Genomic DNA, 21,155 nt, shown 5'->3' on the forward strand with positions numbered 1-21,155 from the left:
TCAGTGCGGAGTAGAGCGGTAGAATTATTTCTCGTATCTTGCTTACAATACTCCTGCTAATACATCCCAGAATGATGTTTGCTTTTTTTGCAACAGCGTTACACTTCAAGTATCGGGGGTAGCCATGTTAGTCTGTATCCACAAAAACAACAAGGAGTCCAGTGGCACCTTAAAGACTAAAGACTGTTAGTCTTTAAGGTGCCACTGGACTCCCTGTTGTTTTCATATTTAGCTTGTGATCCACTATGATCCCCAGATCCCTTTCCACAGTACTCCTTCCTAGGCTGTCATTTCCCCATTTTGTATGTGTGTAACAGATTGTTCCTTCCTAAGTGGAGTACTTTGCATTTGTCCTCATTGAATTTCATCCTATTTACTTCAGATCATTTCTCCAGTTTGTCCAGATCATTTTGAATTTAATCCTATCCTCCAAAGCACTTGCAACCCCTCCTAGCTTGGTATCATCTGCAAACTTTATAAGTGTACTCTCTATGACATTATCTAAATCATTGATGAAGATATTGAACAGAACCAGACCCAGAACCGATCCCTGCGGGACCCCACTCGTTTTGCCCTTCCAGCATGACTGTGAACCACTGATGATTACTCTCTGGGAACAATTTTCCAACCAGTTATGCACCCACCTTATAGTAGTTCCATCTAGGTTGTATTTCCCTAGTTTGTTTATGAGAAGGTCATGCAAGACAGTATCAAAAACCTTACTAAAGTCAAGATATACCACATCTACCGCTTCCCCCTATCCACAAGGCTTGTTACCCTGTCAAGAAAGCTATCAGGTTGGTTTGACATGATTTGTTCTTGACAAATCCATGCTGACTGTTATTTATCACCTTATCTTCTAGGTGTTTGCAAACTGATTGCTTAATTATTTGCTCCATTATCTTTCTGGGTACAGAAGTTAAGCTGACTGGTCTGTAATTCCCCGGGTTGTCCTTATTTCCCTTTTTATAGATGGGCGTTATATTTGCCCTTTTCCAGTCTTCTGGAATGTCTCCAGTCTTCCATGACTTTTCAAAGATAATTGCTAATGGCTCAGATATCTCGTCAGTCAGCTCCTTGAGTATTCTAGGATGCATTTCATCAGGTCCTGGTGATTTGAAGACATCTAACTTGTCTAAGTAATTTTTAGCTTGTTCTTTCCCTATTTTAGACTCGGATCCTACCTCATTTTCACTGGCATTCACTATGTTAGACATCCAATTGCCACCAACCTTCTTGGTGAAAACCAAAACAAAGAAGCCTAATACATAGGGTGAATTTCTTTCTCAGCTTGGGACCAGTCTCCTCATTCAAGTCTTTGTCTTCTCAGAGTTCTTGTTGCTTTCAGAATAAGTGGGGGAGGACACAGGTGGTCTCATGATGCCACTGGCCCTTATTTTATACTCTTAATCCATGTCCCTGGAGAGATACTGGCCCAGGCATGTCCTGATGGGCCTTGCTAAATCAGAGAGTTGAGCAAGCTCCATTGTGTGGTGCTTGCGCAACTAAGTCAGAGAGTTGCGCAATTCTGATTGTGTGGTGCTTGCGCAACTGTCTCTCACTGAGCTGCACATCTTTTGTTTACAATTCTCCTGCTGGTCAAGGGTCGTTTAACGGTTGTCTAGGTGTGGGTTACCTCCTTTGTTCTCACTGGGAGTCGCCCACTGCTAGTTCCCCAAACTCACAACATATTTCAACAACAATCGTGCAGCAAACTCACATAATTCTTATAAATAAATATAGCAAAAATTCATATGGTATCTTACCCGGCATGCCTTGTATGAAATTTCACAACCATATATGACAATGAATATGGTGGTTAAATGGTGCTACTTTGAGGTACAATGTGTCACAACCATCTCTTCGGGGAGGTGGATTACCTGCAGCAATGGAAGAACCCCTCCCATCTCTGTAGTAAATGACTACACTGAAGTGCTACAGGGATATATCTACAGCGCTGAAGCTGTAGCGTTTTAAGGGTAGACATAGCCTAAGGCCGGAAGACCACTTGGAAACTTCAACTAATACCGAACGCAGCTAGATGCTGTCTACGTTGCAGCTTTTACCAGTGCTGGTAACCAATTAATATCATGGTTAACATACACACACAGCATTGTTAGTAATTATGGCAGCTGAAAGTGTATTGCCCATTCAACAGGCCTATGCCGGCAGTTTTCTTTAACAGATTCAGCACACTTTGCTGCACAGAAAGCCAAAACATCTCCCAATTGAGTATCATTTGCAAATGTAATTAACATTAGTGCTCCCTTTTCTGGATATCTAAAAGCTGTGAATAAAACAAGGGAAACATCCATCCCTGTATCACCCCAGTGAGTATCATCCTCACTTGAGTTCTTTTTATCACATTGGACAAAATACTAGGAAAATTCATTATAAAAGCACAATCTTGCCTTGGCAGAGATAGTTTATTTGATCTAATAGGTATCTTCCATCTTTATTTTCCATGATTCCCTGTAACTATGTTTATGGTCCTTCAGCCAGTTTTCAAAACTCCTAAGAGTGCTTGCTATCCTAGCCAATTTGAATTCATTTTTTTTCAGTAAGACTCCACAAGGCACTGTATCAAGCCAATACTTAACTAAAGCCCAGATTTATTACATTGAATGCAATTCCTTTTTCTACTAATTTAGTAATTTGATTTTAAAATATTGCTCTTCCAAGATATGTTATTTATAAATCTGTATTGTTTAGTACTCTTCATTCTGTTATCCTCTAAATGCTTACAGATTTTCTTCTCATTTTACCAGGGAGCAAAATTAGGTTTACAATACAGCAATTTTTAAGACTGCTCTTATTTCAAAGATTGGTATCACATCTGGTTTTCTTCCCATTCTGTTCCTTTGGTACTTCCTCAGTTCCGCATGATGTTCCAAACGTTACAAATAGCTGATTAGTACAGTCACTAACACATTACCTAGCACCTTCAGACGTACACTATCCATACCTGATTATTATTATTATGTACAAAAATGTAGTTTTCTTTCAAGTATTCCCTTCTTTGCTTTCAATCTACAGCTTTACTTAGGTCTTCATTCCTCCCTGATTATGCACATCACTTTCATATTTTTTTCTTCTTAAATATGTTTAAAACAGGACTTTAGGAAATCATCCATTTTAGGGTGGTAGTTAATATTTTCTCTCACTCCTCAGTTGCTAATGGGCCCTACTCTCTTTCCAGTGATTCTTGACCATTCCCATTCCCAGAATATTTATGAACAACCTTCTTCATCCCTTTGGATAGTGTTAGATTTTTATTTATTTATTTATTTATGCACTGCACTTTGTTTCCTTGCCAACCTTAATAGAATCTGTAAAACACCCATTGGGGAGACCATTGCATTTTTTATACTTGATACAACTAGGAAAATCTGGAAGAGGAACTGATCCAAAGTAAAGAATTTAACAGCAATTTAAAAGTTTCTCATAACTGCATGTAGAGTACTAGCCTGATTAAACTGTCCAAACAACTGGTTAGGATTTTTACCCTTGCATGGTGGATTCAGGAGATTTTGGCATGTCTCTTCTTTAGTGAAATCCATATCCCTCCTTTAATCCTTAGCAACACAAGCCAGTTAAGTGCAGGCTTCTGTAGGACTGCTAAAGCAGGTAAAGGTAGCCGAGGCCCATACTAGACTTCCACTGTCATAGCTATATTGGTCAGGGACATGAAGAGGTGTGATCCGTGACCAACATAGCAACACACTGCTGAAAGAATGCAGTAATCCAAGCAGGATTTTCTACCACACATTCAATCTAGCGTTAAATTTCTGAAGCAGAGAAGGAGAGGACACTCGTACCTGTCATTTAGCCATTTTCTTGATAGTAGTTTATTCTACATACATGCCAACTCACTTAATTTGGGCAAAAGCCTCCCAGACTCCTGCCCACCAAATGAGTGGAGCAGGGCAGCCATGGTGAGCTATCTTTCTCAATCAGACCACAGATACAATGGACCAAGCACCTCTGCTTTCCTCGAGCCATAAAGTAGCACCACGTTGTAGCTAACAGTAGAGGCTCAGACCTCTCTAACTAAGAGACCCTGTGGTGTGGCTACTGCAGGCTCCTCCACACCCCTTGAAATGCTGAGAAACCCCTACCCAGGAGAAAGAGAGGAAACAAGCCACAAGAAAGCATTGTCACAAGAAAGTGAGTCCCGGGTTCAGTGGCTCCTCTCCTTAGGCTGGGGGAGGGGACGTTAGCTGTGGGCGGGCTTGCGCTCACCCACTTCCCAGAACCCAACAGGACAAGAAAAGATAGCAATGGTCTTGGGAAAAACGTGATGCTCTCCCCCTCACTCAGAGAGTGTTAAGGATCAAGTGCAGAGGGAAATAGAGGAAAGAAGAGTTTGAGAGGGAGCACCAAGAGAATGGAGGGGTAAGTGGAAAAGGAGTCTGATGTTTGGGAATGTGAAAGAGAGGGCTGGAAGGAAGGAGGAAAGAAGGAAAGAAATTGAGGGACACAGGAAAAAGAAAGCAGAAAGACAAGATGAAGGTACCTGTAGAAGGAATGGAACAGTGAAATGAGAACCAACAGATGGAACATGACAAACCATATTTTTTTTAAAGTGGAAAACGCAAAACGTACATGGTTGTTTTTATGAATGTTTCTTGCTTACCTCTTTGTGTCCCTGACCAATGGAAATTTATGACTGGGTTTGTGGGGAAGTGGCTTTGGAGGTGTGTCTGGGTTCCATTTTTAAACACCAGCAGGGTTTTGTTATCTTAGCATGAATTCTTTGATCTGCAGGATTCTAAAATTATCTAAAATGTGTGAAACTGTACCTGGTATTCAAAATATTCCTGGGCACCCCTCTGGGACTCACATTTTTATTTTTAGGTGAATAAAATATGTTTCTCCTTTGTCAATTATAAAATCTGGCATTCATGGCTTAATGTCCAACACACCCCAGGGCTTCCTTGCATGCAAGAATGAGGATCCTAATCAGATACAAATATGTGTGACATAGTGGGGATTTTCCCTTGTTACGTTGTATGTGAGCCTATGTGAGTCTTACTGTTTTGCATGAATGCTGCGTGCCTCAGTTTCCCTGTGTATTGCACCAATGTCTAGGTGGTGGGAATAAGGGTGTGTGATTTTCGCAGGGGCTGCTTCAGCTGCCTGCACGGATGCTATGGCCGCCCCTTCATAACCTGAGATCCAGGAGGGGGATGCGACCCTTGGACTCTTGGTCCGGGAAGTGAGACAAAGGCTGGAGGAGGAGCAATGGGCAGGGCAGGGGCCAGGCAGCTGGAAGCAAGTCAGTTTCGGCTGGCTTGGGGTGTGGGTGGAGGGCCAGAGCCCTGGCCTACGCTGTGTTCCTGTCGACTAATAAACCTTCTGTTTTACTGGCTGGCTGAGAGTCACATCTGGCTGCGGTGCAGGGCCCTCTGGCTTCCCCAGGAGCCCCACCTGGGCAGACTCGTTGCGGGAAGCACACAGTGTGGAAGGAGATGCTGAATGTCAGACCCAGGAAGGTCGAAACTGTGTAAGCTTCTTGCTCTGGAGAGAGCATGCTCAGAAAAGGAGGCATGCTCCCCCAGAGTCCTGGCTGGCTTCATACGGAGTAGTTCCAGAGCATCGCCCCGGTGACTCTGTGACAACTCTGGAGATCTTAGAGGCCTAAAGTCTAGGATATGTAGGAAAGGTGTGTCTCCTACTGTTTTCTGGTTCCTGTCTGAGGAGATTCTGACCCATTCATAGACCTGACATCAGTTTCCACTGGGCCCAAAAACTGAGCCTGTATGCAGCCTCACCTTCACAGCCCAGCTTCCTCTCCCTCAGGTTGGATCGAGCTATCTATCTAGGGTTCTAGGCTCTTATTATGGCACCTATCACCATAGCATCTGAGCACCACACAGGTGCAGGACTTGCAATGCACTCCAGGCAGATGAATCCCATAAGGGAAGACTACAAAGCTGCACTGCAGACTGAGCCCCTGCACCACTTCTTCCACCTTAAATTTATTTTTTCCCATGCTTGTTCAATTGGGACTAAAGTTGCTGGGTAAAGTGTCTGCCTGAAGCTGAAGGGGAAAGATGAGATAATGGGCCAATATCCCCCACCCCCCACCCGTACCTTACAACTCTAGCTGATGGTGGCTCAGCTTCACTGACAGGTCCCAATCCGGCAACTTTGAAAAACCCACTACTCTGGAATGGTGCAGTCCAAATCCTAGGAATGAGGGGTGGAGAATAACAATGGAAGATGAAGAAACAGGTACAGAAAGGAGTAATTTGCTATGTAAATGGATGCACAACGTACATCCAGCCCTGTGACACATAACGTTTTCCTTATAGTCACATAAGGGTCAGCATGAGGTAACAAACTCAAGAGCAGGTAACTTTGGATCTTCTCAGTGTAAGATGGAACACCAGGTAGCTGATTACATTACACGTAGAGCCACCTTAGTGTGTCCATGTAATCTGTTAATTGAAAAAGGGTCAGAGGCACATAAGATTTGTTGAAGTGTGCAGGAAAAAGTGAATGACTTACTCCTTCTCTGGTTTGACATAATAAGGAATGCAATTGTTTTATAAACAATAAAAAAATATCATATTCATGTAAAAAGCAACAGAGGGTCCTGTGGCACCTTTGAGACTAACAGAAGTACTGGGAGCATAAGCTTTCGTGGGTCAGAACCTCACTTCTTCAGATGCAAGTAATGGAAATCTCCAGAGGCAGGTATATATCAGTGTGGAGATAACGAGGTTACTTCAATCAGGGAGGGTGAGGTGCTCTGCTAGCAGTTGAGGTGTGAACACCAAGGGAGGAGAAACTGTTTCTGTAGTTGGATAGCCATTCACAGTCTTTGTTTAATCCTGATCTGATGGTGTCAAATTTGCAGATGAACTGAAGCTCAGCAGTTTCTCTTTGGAGTCTGGTCCTGAAGTTTTTTTGCTGTAAGATGGCTACCTTAACATCTGCTATTGTGTGGCCAGGGAGGTTGAAGTGTTCTCCTACAGGTTTTTGTATATTGCCATTCCTGATATCTGACTTGTGTCCATTTATCCTCTTGCGTAGTGACTGTCCAGTTTGGCCAATGTACATAGCAGAGGGGCATTGCTGGCATATGATGGCATATATAACATTGGTGGACGTGCAGGTGAATGAGCCGGTGATGTTGTAGCTGATCTGGTTAGGTCCAGTGATGGTGTTGCTGGTGTAGATATGTGGGCAGAGTTGATATCATATTCATGTTATCAATGGAAAGCCACACTAGGTCCACTTGAGTGTGGAGACTTTGTGGGGCTCTGCATACTCATGCTGGTGCCCCTGCATACAGCAAAGGTAAACGTGTGCCCCAAGTACCTCTGCTGTTTTGAAAGAGAGCTACAAAAAATGCTAGTGGTTTAACTCCAATGTTATCAACTCTAACAATACTGTTTGGACTGCTGGCCTTTTAGTGTGTAAATCCTGTTATTTTTTTGAGGAAGGATATCAGAAACTTGTCTATATGAAGTTACTTTAGTCTCTGAAAAAAAGCCACCAGATTTACAATGGTATATGTATTATATTTAGAAGCTCATTAGGAAAGCATATATATTCCAACAAACATTCATATGATCAAGTGATATAAATATTGCCAAAGGCAGATTTCTTCACATATTAACTAGGAGAAATTAAAACCACAAATGTTTACTTAAAAATCTAAAACAAAACAAAAAAAGATTACTGTTAAAATAAATACAGTGGTCTTTTTGCAATCAAAAGTCTGAACAGCACTTTTAAAAAAAATTTTAAAATAACCCTCCAAGGATTTGAACTCAACCTCACTAACTACTTGCATCACTGAATATGCAGCACCCAAACCAAACACTTGATTTTTCCTCTAAGTTGGCACTTTATATTTACAGATTTTGTTTTTCCAAAGTGCATAAAGTCTTTTATTGAACACAAAACTACCACATGATTTCTCAGTTGTAATTATATAAATCCCAACTTCATCTAAAAAAATACAGTAGAATACTGCCACATTATGGCACAATTTAGATTTGCAAGCAAGAGGAGAACAAAAACAACTCAGCTACTTCTACTGTTGAGAACTACAGTATCTGAACACTACTTAAACTGTCCATGGAGTAGCATGAGCACCACCATAACTTGTTAAATAAAATTAATTTACAAAAATCTTTAGGCATAAAGCAATCCAAGTGTTCCCCAATGTTAGAGGAGACAACAACAAAAAATTTCTATAAGAGGGCTAACAACCTTTGAATACACAATGACCAGTCTGATAAAACGGTTACTCACCTTCTCGTAACTGTTGTTCTTCGAGATGTGTTGTTCATGTCCATTCCAAGCAGGTGTGTGCGCGCCGCATGCACGCCAGCCAGAAGATTTTACTATAGCAGCGTCCGTAGGGTCGGCTTTGGCGCCCCCTGGAGTGGTGCCTTCATGGCGCTGTATATAGGGGCCAGCTGACCCCCCACCCCCTCAGTTCCTTCTTGCCGATACTCCGACAGAGGGGTAGGAAGGTGAGTATTGTAATGGACATGAACAACACATCTCGAAGAACAGTTAAGAGAAGGTGAGTAACCGTTTTTTCTTCTTCGAGTGATTGTTCATGTTCATTCCAAGCAGGTGACTCACAAGCCCGAAGCTAGGCGGTGGGGTCGGAGGTCACTGCAGACTGGAGGACTGCACGGCCAAAGGCAGCATCATCTCTGGCCTGGCGTGTGATGGCGTAGTGCACCGTAAAGGTGTGGATTGAGGACCAGGTGGCCGCTCTACAAATTTCCTGCATTGGGACCTGGGCCAGGAACGCAGCGGAAGAAGCCTGCGCTCTTGTGGAGTGGGCCGTGATAGGCGGGGCTGGTATATTGGCCCGACTGTAGCACTCCCGGATGCAGGTTCTGATCCAAGCCGAAATTCGCTGTGATGTGACCAGGAGTCCTTTCATCCTGTCGGCCACAGCGACGAAAAGTTGGGTTGACTTTCTGAAGGATCTTGTCCTTTCGATATAGAAAGCGAGCGCCCTGCGAACGTCGAGGGACTGCAGCCTATGCTTCCTCGCAGAGGAGTGTGGTTTCGGATAAAATACCGGGAGAAAAACATCTTGACCCATGTGAAATGGGGAAACCACCTTAGGCAGGAACGCTGGGTGTGGCCCGATTTGGACCTTGTCCTTGTGGAAGACGGTGTACAGGGGTTCAGATGCTAGAGCTCTGAGTTCTGACACTCTCCGGGCTGATGTGATAGCCACCAAGAATGCAACCTTATATGAAAGATATAACAGCGAGCACGAAGCCAGCGGCTTGAAGGGGGGACCTGTGAGGATGGACAGGACCAAATTGAGGTCCCAAGCAGGGACAGATTGACGGATGTGCGGGAACAGTCTGTCAAGGCCCTTAAGGAACCGTCCAACGAGTGGGTTCGCAAACACTGAGGTACCCCCGTCTCCCGGCTGGAATGCCGAGATTGGAGCAAGTACTCGAACCGACGAGAGAGTCAGTCCCAGGTGTCTCAGATGTAGCAAATAGTCCAATATGAGAGGGACTGGGGCGAGCAAGGGAGCCTGGCCCCGTTGTGTGGCGCAGAGGGAGAAGTGCTTCCACTTGGCCAAGTACGTGGCCCTTGTTGAGGGATTCCTGCTACCCAGAAGGACCTGCCTGACCTGATGAGAGCATTGCAACTCCACGGGGTTTAGCCATGGAGCATCCAGGCTGTAAGGTGGAGCGACTCCAGGTTCGGGTGAAGCAGGCGACCGCGATCCTGTGTGATCAAGTCCAGTAGTAGGGGCAACCTGAATGGCACCCGCATAGACATGTGCAGGAGAGACGTGTACCAGTGCTGGCGCGGCCACACAGGTGCTATCAGGATGAGCTGAGCATGATCTCTGCGGGCCTTGAGGATTACTCTGTGAATCATGGGAATTGGGGTAAAGGCGTAAAATAGCCCGTCTGTCCAAGAGAGGAGAAAGGCGTCTGTTAGGGACCCCGGACTGCGTCCCCTGAGGGAGCAGAATTGATGACACTTCCTGTTCTCGCTGGAGGCAAAACAGGTCCACCTGGGGATGACCCCAGAGTCAGAAAATTGAGAGAACTATATCCCAGCAGATAGACCACTCGTGACCCTGGAACGAGCGGCTGAGTGCGTCAGCAAGCCCGTTGTGCGTCCCCGGGAGGTAGGATGCTGTCAGGTGAATTACGTTCTATACGCAAAAGTCACATAATGCAAGGGCCTCCCGGCAAAGGGGAGAGGAGCGAGCACCACCCTGTTTGTTGATATAGACCATCGTTGGAGTATTGTCCGTGAGGACAGAAATGCACCTGCCTGCCAGCTGGGATTTGAAGGCTATGCATGCGAGGCGCACAGCTCGTAATTCCCTGACATTGATGTGCAGCGAAAGATCCTCTCGTGACCAAAGGCCTTGGGTTCTGAGGTTGCCCAGATGTGCACCCCATCCCCGATCCGATGCGTCCGTTACCAGGGAGAGGGAGGGAGAGGGGTCGAGGAAAGGAACTCCTGTGCAGACCACCCGCGGGTCGAGCCACCATTGAAGGGAGTCCAACACCGGCCGAGGTAACGTCACCACTGATCCTAGGGAGTCCCTGACTGGCCGATAAACCCCTGCCAACCAAGACTGGAGTGGGCGCAGTCTGAGTCTGGCATGTCTCACCATGTAGGTACATGCTGCCATGTGCCCTAGTAATTTGAGGCAGCTTCTTGCTGTGGTGGTGGGGTAATGTTGGAGGCCGAGAATAATGTTGGATATAGACCAGAATCTGGCCTCTGGGAGATATGCCCGGGCATGTGTCGAGTCCAGAACTGCCCCTATGAATTCGATTTTTTGGGTTGGAGATAGTGTGGACTTGGCCTCGTTGAGTAAGAGGCCGAGCACGAGGAAGGTTTGCCTGGTAAAGACCACCTGAGCCTCCACTTGTGCCCTGGACCTGCCCTTGATGAGCCAATCGTCCAGGTAGGGAAACACTTGGATCCCCTGCCTGTGTAGGAAGGCAGCCACGACTGCCATGCACTTCATGAAGACCTTTGGGGCTGCTGACAGACCAAAGGGCAGAACCATAAACTGTAAATGAGCGTTGCCCACGAGAAACCTGAGGTAATGCCTGTGCTGAGGGATTATCGCAATATGAAAGTATGCGTCCTTTAAGTCGAGGGCGGCATACCAGTCTCCTGGATCCATGGAAGGAATGATGGAGGACAGGGAGACCATGCGGAACTTGAGCTTCTTCACAAACTTGTTGAGACGCCGCAAGTCCAGAATAGGTCTGAGGCCCCCTTTCACTTTCGGTATTAGGAAATATCAAGAATAGAAGCCCTTGCCCCGTAGCTCCTGAGGAACCTCCTCTACTGCTCCTGATGTGAGGAGGGACTGAACTTCTTGAAGTAGAAGTTGCTCGTGAGAGGGGTCCTTGAAGAAGGACAGGGAGGGGGGCTGGTGGGGCGGGAGAGAGGAGAACTGGATAGAATATCCCTCCTTTACCGTGCGAAGCACTCAAGCGTCTGATGTGATCCGGGCCCATGCACGATAAAAGGGGGACAGACGTGATCAGAAGGTAAGGTTGGACGGATCCAGGGTTCTGACTGGGAGGTCGTCCTCGACCAAGCCATCAAAATGGTGGTCTAGGCCCCTGTGTAGGCCTTGGTTGGGCAGATGACTGGCCGAAGGGCTGCTGTTGTTGCCTCCTCCTGCCCGTCCTTGGCCTTCTGCGCAAGGCATCCCTTCGATTTTGAGGCTGATACGGCCGAGGGGCCTGCGGTGGCCTAAACTGCCTACGCTGAGTGACGGGTGTGTGGGCCTAGTGAATGGAGAGTGGTCCGTGAGTCCTGTAGGCTATGAAGCCTCTTATCAGTCTTCTCCGAGAAGAGCGTGGGCCCTTCGAAGGGGAGGTCCTGGATCTTTCGTTGGACCTCGTGAGGGAGGCCGGAAACTTGAAGCCAGGCTTCATGCCTCATGACCAGACCAGTCACCAACATGCGTGAAGCTGAATCGGCTGCGTCCAGGGCTGCCTGGAGGGAAGCCCGGGTAATCAATCTCCCCTCCTCAACCAGGGCTGAAAACTCAGTTCGCGACTCCTGCGGAAGGAGGTCCGTGAACCTAGACAAAGCCGAGCAAGTGTTGTGTCCATACCGGCTCACTATGGCTTGCTGATTGGCAATGCACAACTGCAGGCCCCCCGTTGAATACACCTTGCGCCCGAACAGGTCCAACTTTTTGGCCTCTCTATTTTTAGGCGTAGCCCCCTGAAAACCCTGGCGTTCCCTCTGGTTGGCCGCATCAACCACTAGGGAGTCCAGGGGAGGGTGTGTATAAACATGTTCATAGCCCTTGGTTGGAACGAAATATCGCCTCTCAGTCCTTTGGCCGTAGGGGCCAATGAGGCAGGGGTTTGCCACAAGGTGCAGGTTGTGTCCGTAATGGTTTCTATGAGAGGTAGGGCTACCCTGGATGGGCCTGACGGGGTCAGGATATCAATCACTGGATCCGTGTCCACCTCGATCTCCTCAGTCTGGATTGAGAGGCTTTGGGCTGCTCGAGTAAGCAGTTGTTGGAGGATCCTATTGTCCTCCGGGGCCGGTGCCACTGAAGTTCCCGCTACTGCCTCATCCAGAGATGAGGAGGAAGAGATCCCTTGAAGGGGGCCTTCATCTACCCCCTCTCCCTCTACGAGGGGCTGCAGCACATGGTACTCAGGCTGCGCGGCCGGTGCAGACTCGGGATGCAGCACCGCGGCCGGTACCGGGGTCGACACCGAGCGACAAGGCGTGCTGGACAGTGCCCGCGGTGTTGGGAGCAAGGTCCCCGTCGGTGCCATGGTTTGGCTAGGCAGTGCCGGGTCCCTTTGTGGCACACTCCTGTCAGACGGCGGTGCCGGTGGTGGTGGCATTAGCGGCGGTACCGCTGATGTTGAAGAGACAGATGCGGCTCGTGAGCGGGGTCCGTACACCTGACCCACTGACTGGTGGTAGGCCCAGGGCGTCCAGAATGGCCACTGGGGGGGCGGTTGCCACTGCTGCTGCTGCCACTGCGGTGGGTATGGTTGGGCACTTGTACATGAGGACAATCGCCTATTTCTTGATCTGTTAGAGCAGTACGAGTCCGCCTCTGAGTCTGAAGTTTCTGAGTAGGAGGACATAGGAGGACGCAGTACCCACTGTTGCCGTAGAGGGTGCTGTCTGCACTGTCTGCTAGAGTGGCGCGGCGCGGGGAGTGCGGCGAGAGCATTGCCGGTTTGCCCCTAGATTGATAATGGGCCCGAGCGGTAGCCGGAGGTTCTCTGCACCGGTGCGGCTACGCTGGCACCGGGAGGCTCAAGAGGTCTGAGGCGGCCTCGAACGCCTCCGGCGTCGATGGGAGGCACGCTTCCTCCATTATGTCCGGGGATCTAGGCTTTTCCGGACTTGACCGTACCCTCTCCGGGGCGGGAGTCAACGGAACGGCCAGATGGGTCTGCGGCGCGAATTGTCCTGTAGTAGACGTGGACAGCGCCGACCCTTTAGAGTCCCAGTGTGGAGAACAATCCCTCACCGGCCTGTTCCTTTTAAAAGGCACTGGCGATGGGGAACCCTAAGGACCCGGGAATGCCCCGGCGGGGCAACAAAAACTTGGGGAAAACCCCCCAACTAATTACTAACTAAGCTAGCACTAAACAACAAACTAACTAACTATTTACAACAACGACGGAACACTGCTACGATTGCTGAAGAGCAAACGAAGTTCCAGCTAGCCATCACCGGCAGTAAGAAGAAACTGAGGGGGTGGGGGGTCGGCTGGCCCCTATATACAGCGCCATGAAGGTGCCACTCCAGGGGGCGCCAAAGCCGACCCTACGGACGCTGCTATAGTAAAATCTTCCAGCTGGCGTGCACACACCTGCTTGGAATGGACATGAACAATCACTCGAAGAAGCAGCAGCAGTTGTTCAGTGTGAGGGGGAACTATAGAGGTAGTCAATATCACAGGCATTGCTTTATCCAAAAATAGGATACATATATTTTGTTGGCTATAAAATGTAGAGCTTTTTGTACTTGGCATTCCAATGTGGTCTGAAAAGTTTAATGTTAAATAATAGCTGGGGATGGAAGGGACAGGGAGAAATTAGAGATTTTAGCCTAATAGAACTTTGGTAAACAGTTAAAGAAATAAACTAACTTGATGTAACTGCAACAGACAAAACTGCTTACAGAATTATACAGGTTTCAAAATACTTGGCTCCCAGGGGCGGTATTGTAAACAGGATGCAAAAGCTCCTAAAAGCTTTAAGACAAAACATTCATAGCAACTTTTAGAAATCTTCATTGCCAACTTTGAGGCATAGCATCCTGAGAAGACTTAAATTTCATGGACAAGATTTTAACTAGTTTCCCATAAAAACCCTCATTATCTTAACTACTCTATCTTTTTGATAATGTAGATCTTCCACATCACTTGTTGACAAGAAGAGCATAAATCAGGTTTGAATGACCATTACCAATACTATTTTCAATTCTTTATTCAAACATTCCTTTTATAGTGCATTTCCACTAAATCAATTGTTATACATAAGCAACTGGCCGAGGCTGGGACCAGACTGATTATTTTGCCTGCAAGAACCTGCCATTATAAAAATTTCCCAACAGGCACAATAAAATACAAGTTGGGTGCCCTGAGATTTGCAGGCATATCCTGTACTGACGCATTAAAGAAAAATTATGTCAAGATTTGGGAATTTTATCCCTCCCACCCCACTGCTATTGTCACAGCTTGCATTCACAAATATTAATATGAACTAGACATGCCAATTCTTTCCTATCAGTGTTCGATTCAAGTTTTAACCCCTTCCCCCCCAAACAAAACAAAATATATTGTGCAGTATAATCATATGAAAACATTTACTTCATCTCAAAATATTTCCAGTTAAAGGAAACAGACAGTTCATTTAAGGCTTCAAGGAGAGCAAGTTCTCTTTCACACAACAACTTTCTTTAGGGCAGATATGTACCAAAGTAACTTCTAGATCTCAAGCCAATGACCTACAATATTATGCCATTTCTGTTAACATTATAAATGTATTTATTGAGAGTGTAGGTCTTTGCCTGCGATCCAGGATTCTGCCCCCTCACTCCAATCCAGATTCACAACAGCAAGCATACTACTAGTTCTACTACATTCTGTAAGGAGAACAGCCACTAGTCCTATAGCTATGACTGTAAAGGCCTCCTAAGAATGAACTGGAGCCAAAGGAGATCAGTATGGTCTACACTTAAAACTTATATTGGCATAGCTATGTTGGTCAGCTGCGTGAAAAAGAAAAAAAAAACATCCCTGACTGACACAGCTATGCCAACAAAACCCCCAGTGTAGGTGCGGCTATGCCAACAGAAGAGTGCTTTTGTTGGCACAGCTAACATCGTTCTGAAGGGTGGTGTTTCTACACTGACTGAAGAATTTCTATATGCATACAGTGAGGCCCAGATTTTTAAAGGTATTTAGCTGCTGCTGCACACAGTGGTGACTGTTAATGGGATTTAGGCTCCTCAGTGCCTGAATCCCTTTTGAAAATAAGACTTAGGCATTGCAACACTGAACAGAGCAATGTCTAAATACCTTTAAAAATCTGGGCCTCAGTCTACACTAGGCTCAGAAATGCTGACATAGCCTAAGTAACTCCTACGTTGCTACCTTGAGGTGTGGTATCTTTGGGCTAAGCTTTTCGAGAGTGAATAGTGATGGAGTATCTTAGTTTTTGGGTGCCAACCTTGAAATACCTTAAAATGGCCTGATTTTTGGAGGTTGAGTGCTGAGCACTTTCTGAAAAATCAATCCTCTTTGAGGTTTCCCAAATTGAGTACTGAAAAAAAAAAAAAAAGAGACACCTAAAGAAATCACTAGTCACTTTTGAAAATTTTGGCCTTTAACCAAGCCCAAACAGTTCAACTCAGCAACAAATATTATGGTATTTCTATTAGTCTATACAGAATTTTCGTACTTTCTAGTAGCATCATCAATCTTCTCCACCCCTGTTGAGTGCAGACGTATCTCCTTCTCTTAATCATTCAGGTGTTTCCCCTCAGTTAAACATTTTAAAATATATATTATATAAAATACAAAAATGTATTCTAATCAGAACCAGGTAGTTAAGAACTGTGATTTCTTGCCACTTTCTCTCCCCCTTAGCCTCATCATCTGTGAAAGATATAATATTCCATATCAAATTAATGGGTATTCTGTCACATGGAAAAGATCAGTTTTGATTAATTGCATCCTCAGTGCTGTTGAATGTCTTCCTCACAGGAATCAAAATCATGCTTCACTACCATTTATCATGCTTCCCCCTCCAGCAAACCACAGGAAACATCATACCTTCCTAAACTTCTCCATCTGCTTGTAAAGATCCGGATCCAGCTCTTGAGAGACATCTTTCATCCAAAGTAGTGCTCCTCGGTATTCAGTCCGATACTGTTCCATTCGGTTTACAGTCAGCCATGTATCTGATATAGCCCTATATCTAAAAGTCTCCACTTCTTGGTATAGTCTGCACAAAGGAGTACGTAATGCCAACCTTTAAAAAAACAACCCAAAAACATATATTTTGAACTGATCCATAAAGATAATCGTCGTTTCTTAAAAAAAAAAAAAAATAGCAATCAAACAAATATAAACAACCCTGAGCCATTTCTAAAAAGTATGAAATGGACATGTCAGTCTAAAAGAAATTCACTGAAATGACTACAACATGTGAGATTGTCCAAAGACTCATTTACGGTCATAAGTGACGAGGATATCTTTACGTCTATGTTGTGCATGCTTTCTGCATAGGTGTCATGATTTTCACAATTACTTTCAGCTTCTCAAATCAGTAACAGAGGAGTCTTTTTCAGTGTATTCACTGCAAAATTTATCAGTGTATGTGTGTGCGTCAATTAAAAGGTTTAGACAAGTGAAATTAGCAAATGGGAATTACATTTAACAGTCACAAAACCTTTGATAAAGCACCTGTTACTAGTCACATACTGCAGATATACAGGATTGTAATGTTAAACTGCACATTAGGTTAATGGTAGGGTTAAGAATGTAGCCCTGCTATGAGCAGGTAACACTGAAGTCATCAGTCAAGCAGATAAATTATCTGAGTTTTCAAAGGAATTTGAATAATTCTGTTTATTTTTATGAAGTTTTAAGGCATTTTCTGCCATACTCTCAGACCCAGCATTATGGAGATGCAGATGGGGAGATCAGCTCCCCCACTCACACCCACTTCCTCCCCTTAACAGGCTCTCAAAAAATTCTACCCACTACTAACTTGCCCTTCCTACCTCCAGCTGCTGCTTTCCCCTGCCTGTAGCCAGCAGCAGCTTCACCAAGACACATTCAACAGCCTATTAGTGGCATAAAGCAGATTTTAAAGCTGGTTTAAGTAGCTATCTGGGGATTTCCCTGGCATAGGGGAATGTCTAGTTAGTGTAGGGCTGGCACAGCCAGGGAGCTACTACATCTGGCTGATCTTCCGTTACTGAGATGGCCAGAGGCTGATGACACAATAAAGTGCAGTAGTGACTTGTTATGAGGAGGGTGGGTCACAGAGGTGGAGGGGAGAACTGGCCGTCTGGGCCAGGGAAGGACGTATGTGGTTCTCTCTTTATGCTGGCTAAAAAAAGACCAAAATGTTGATTCTGGCTCTGAATATTTATATATATAAAAAAGTTTTCATATGATACAGGATTACTTATGGGGCACTGGGGCTTTGGTGAGAGGCTAAGGCACATTTACTGGCATTCTAAAAGAACCTAGTTTGCCACATGCAAGGGTTTACATAATTGGATGCATGCCAGATAATTAGCTAAAGAGAGGAATTTTCAAAAATATCTAGGCTACTTAGGAGCATAGTCAGTGGGATCTGTGCTCCTAAGAGACTTATATGCTTTTGAAGATCCCACCCATGGCTGTTACTAGCTGTGCTAACAGTCAAATTACAACCTAAGATGAACATATCAACCTCCCATGTTCAGCATGTGATGCTTCATTTTGAGACAAGCAGCCACATTGTTCAGCTCAAAATGGAGTATTTCAAGCCAGTCATTGAGGACACTGAAAAAATGTCAGCGCACAGAATTTGGTCCAACATGAATGAAGCCATGGAGTAACATTTCCCTTACACGCTGAAGCTGACATACCTTTGCTGAGAAGAAAAGCAGAGAGCCTTTCCTGTGGCCTGCATCATTTTTCCTGCTCTGGTTTTATCCTGAGAACCCTGTGATCGAAGAAATTTCCCCAATTCATTTTCTTCCTGAGACAAAACTAATGAAAAAGGAATGAATGGTCATATATATGCAATGTAATAGATTTTAACTGTTTAAAAATGTGAACAGCAAAAATAGGCTCACAAGTCACTTCAGATCCAAGCAGCACAGCACAAAAAAAGTTTTTTCTAATTAACCTTCATGCAGTTCCTGGATTTATGAAACAAAAGCTCAGATTCACTTGAACACACCTGTCAGTGAGTTTGGTGTAGTGTAATAAGAACCGCAAAATGATCTCTGGGCTGAAAGGCAACAAGCGAATGTGCTATTTATTGCTTGAATAAAGATATTACCGTGGTGAGATCATATGAAGGAGCCTACTGTGACCTGACAATATTATTTCCCTTGATCTAAAAAAAAAAAAAAAAAAAAAAAAAAAAACCACACCACTCATGGAGCCAGATCCTCAGTTGATATAAAATAGCATAGCTCTATTGAAGCCAATGTTGATTTACACCAGCTGGCCCCTTAAAATCTCTCTCCCCTTTTCTATTATTGTATTATTTAGTTGGAGATTTAATTCTTCAGGATAAATGTGTGATTTTCTTTTTAAGTTAATTGCTGGATGGTCTGCTCACTTTATGATTCTACTGTATTTCAAAAGCTGCATAGTTTAAAGGTCTCTCTTGTTGAATTTTCTGGGGGATTGGAAGTGGGAGTATTACATGCTGGATACTTCTGGAGTGGAAGTAAGTAAACTACAATTGGTTGTCACCTTAAACCAGATCTCTGCGATGCCAGAAGGTCACAGCCATTTTCACCTCATGGACCTCCTCCAGACAAGCTGTCCCCTGCAGCAAGCACTTTTTCCTACCCCCCGCCCCAGATTAGAACTCTCCACACATAGCTCCCTGTCTATCAGCCTCTTGGCCATCCGCATGTCAGTCATGCAGAGTAAAACAAGTGACACGTGAAGGAAGAGAGATAGTCATTACTGTAATTGAAATATTGTTATACAAATTATATTTCTAGATGTCAGCAAGGGCCCCTTGTTAGCCAAATCCACTCTATGACCACAGGTTTCAGAGTAGCAGCCGTGTTAGTCTGTATCCGCAAAAAGAAGAACAGGAGGACTTGTGGCACCTTAGAGACTAACAAATTTTAACAAATCTATGACCACACTGCATTCTAATCGAGTATATTCCTCCCTATATAATCGTCACACATAAGACTTCACTTGGGTCATCACTGCTACCATGGAACACTAACTCGGATATATTATACTATTGTGTAATCACACTTTTCCTCTACATCTTGAGACTTTTCACGGGCTTTTTTTCTTGGGGGGCAGGTGGAGGTGGGGAGTGGGATGGGAAAGTACCTACAACACTCTACAGAATAGAACCAGCCCCCCCCCCCACCACCACCACCACCAATGTGGCTCCCCCCTTAGCTTATTTTCTGCCTCAGACCATAACCCACCCTCCCACACATGTGGTTCTCTGATCTGCCACTCATTGTGGCTGTCCACATGTCAGGGCCAGTTTGACTATCAATTCAGTGTCATGGCTGTGTTGTGTTAAAACCTCCATTGCTCCTAATTCACACTAAATTCACATCTATCCCTCAAAAGACACACTCCTCACCAAGAAAACCAAATTTGGAGTTTCTAACATAAGCCACTTCTAAATTTGGGTAAGTCAAGTAGTTAGGCCTTGTTTCTTGAATGCTTTCCTATCTCCTATATGTACTCCTGTCTATCCTGGCCTAGTATCACACAATGTACAATTTCAGAAGAATTGAAGGAACTTTGGCCAAATTAGGAGGTTAGTTTCAAAACTGGGTTTATAATGGAAGGGTTAGCTTCAAATTTAACTAGGATGAAGAGAGTAGCATTTATCCCATGATCATCTTCACTTTGTCACATATTAGTTACTTCCATATTGCAGACTCAGCTCCCTGCTTAACTGCTGTAGTTAGTTATACTTACAACAAATTCTTTTTTGATAGAGTTCAATTGCTTTAAGCAACTCCATACATGTTCTCTGAATCGAGTGGAACAGCTGAAATTAAACATAAAACAAACTAATTATAAAACATGCAAGAAACATTCTAAAGAAAAAACAAAAACAAAAAAGTATTTGTTCTAAAACAAACCTGCATTACTTTTAAATTTAAAAAAAAGATCATTATTTCCTTTTAAAATGTGTTGCTTCTAATACCCTCTCATACTTGAACGTAAGAATTTCCTTCTATAGCCTTTTCTTAGGTTCAAATTGTTTACTGAAACTATAAACAGATCAACAACATACAAAGGAAACATAAGAAAAAAACAGAACAAAAAACAATTATCTTTGTTTTTGCAAAATAAAGTGACAGTTCACCAAGAATATGTTTATTTCTTATGTTTCTTTACTGACATTTTTAAATCTATGCACTAGTCATGAAGTTGTATAAAACTATTTTGGAAGAAAAAAAGTATATGTACACACAGAGCACCTTAATTGGAGTATATGAGATAACACAATGCCTACTAGCTTTTCAATATAAGGACACAGTCTTGAAAAGGGGTCCATGGGTGGTGGAAACTTACTGACTTCAGTGGGACTCTCTACTGGCATAAGAATCAATCCCTGCAGATCCCTTTGCAGGATTGGGGCTTTAGTTTATAAATCAATAGGCCAGGCCGTTGATTACAAAGAATGTTCAACCTGATCAGTTTTGTTTCTGTTTCAGTGTAGTCGCACCTCAGAGACACAAATTTCATAGCTTCAATTATTATTTATTATTATTATTTCTATTATGAGAGTACCTTCAGGACCCAACTGAGATATGGTAGGCACTATATAAAGATATTGTAAGAGGCACTCAGCACACAATTCATCATACCTAATCAAAACTTCAGTCTGGCCTACTATACATTTGTGCTGGGCTCGTCTATCAAATAGTCAGCA

The 21,155-nt window shown here is 44.5% G+C and overlaps 1 protein-coding gene across 5 annotated transcripts in view; it reads right to left on the minus strand.

The window, feature by feature from the left end:
- The window catches only part of ICA1 (islet cell autoantigen 1), a 93,290-nt gene that overhangs the window by 55,479 nt on the left and 16,656 nt on the right, over positions 1-21,155 (minus strand). For all 5 annotated transcript variants that reach the window (XM_005299879.5, XM_005299878.5, XM_042856769.2 and 2 more), the window contains 3 exons: positions 20,192-20,264; positions 18,136-18,259; positions 16,325-16,523 (listed from right to left, as the gene is read on the minus strand). In XM_005299879.5, coding sequence (XP_005299936.1) covers positions 16,325-16,523; positions 18,136-18,259; positions 20,192-20,264 — 396 coding nt within the window. The remainder of the gene's footprint in view (positions 1-16,324; positions 16,524-18,135; positions 18,260-20,191; positions 20,265-21,155) is intronic.

Source organism: Chrysemys picta, chromosome 2 (genome assembly GCF_011386835.1).
Source record: "Chrysemys picta bellii isolate R12L10 chromosome 2, ASM1138683v2, whole genome shotgun sequence".
Lineage (NCBI taxonomy): Eukaryota > Metazoa > Chordata > Testudines > Emydidae > Chrysemys > Chrysemys picta.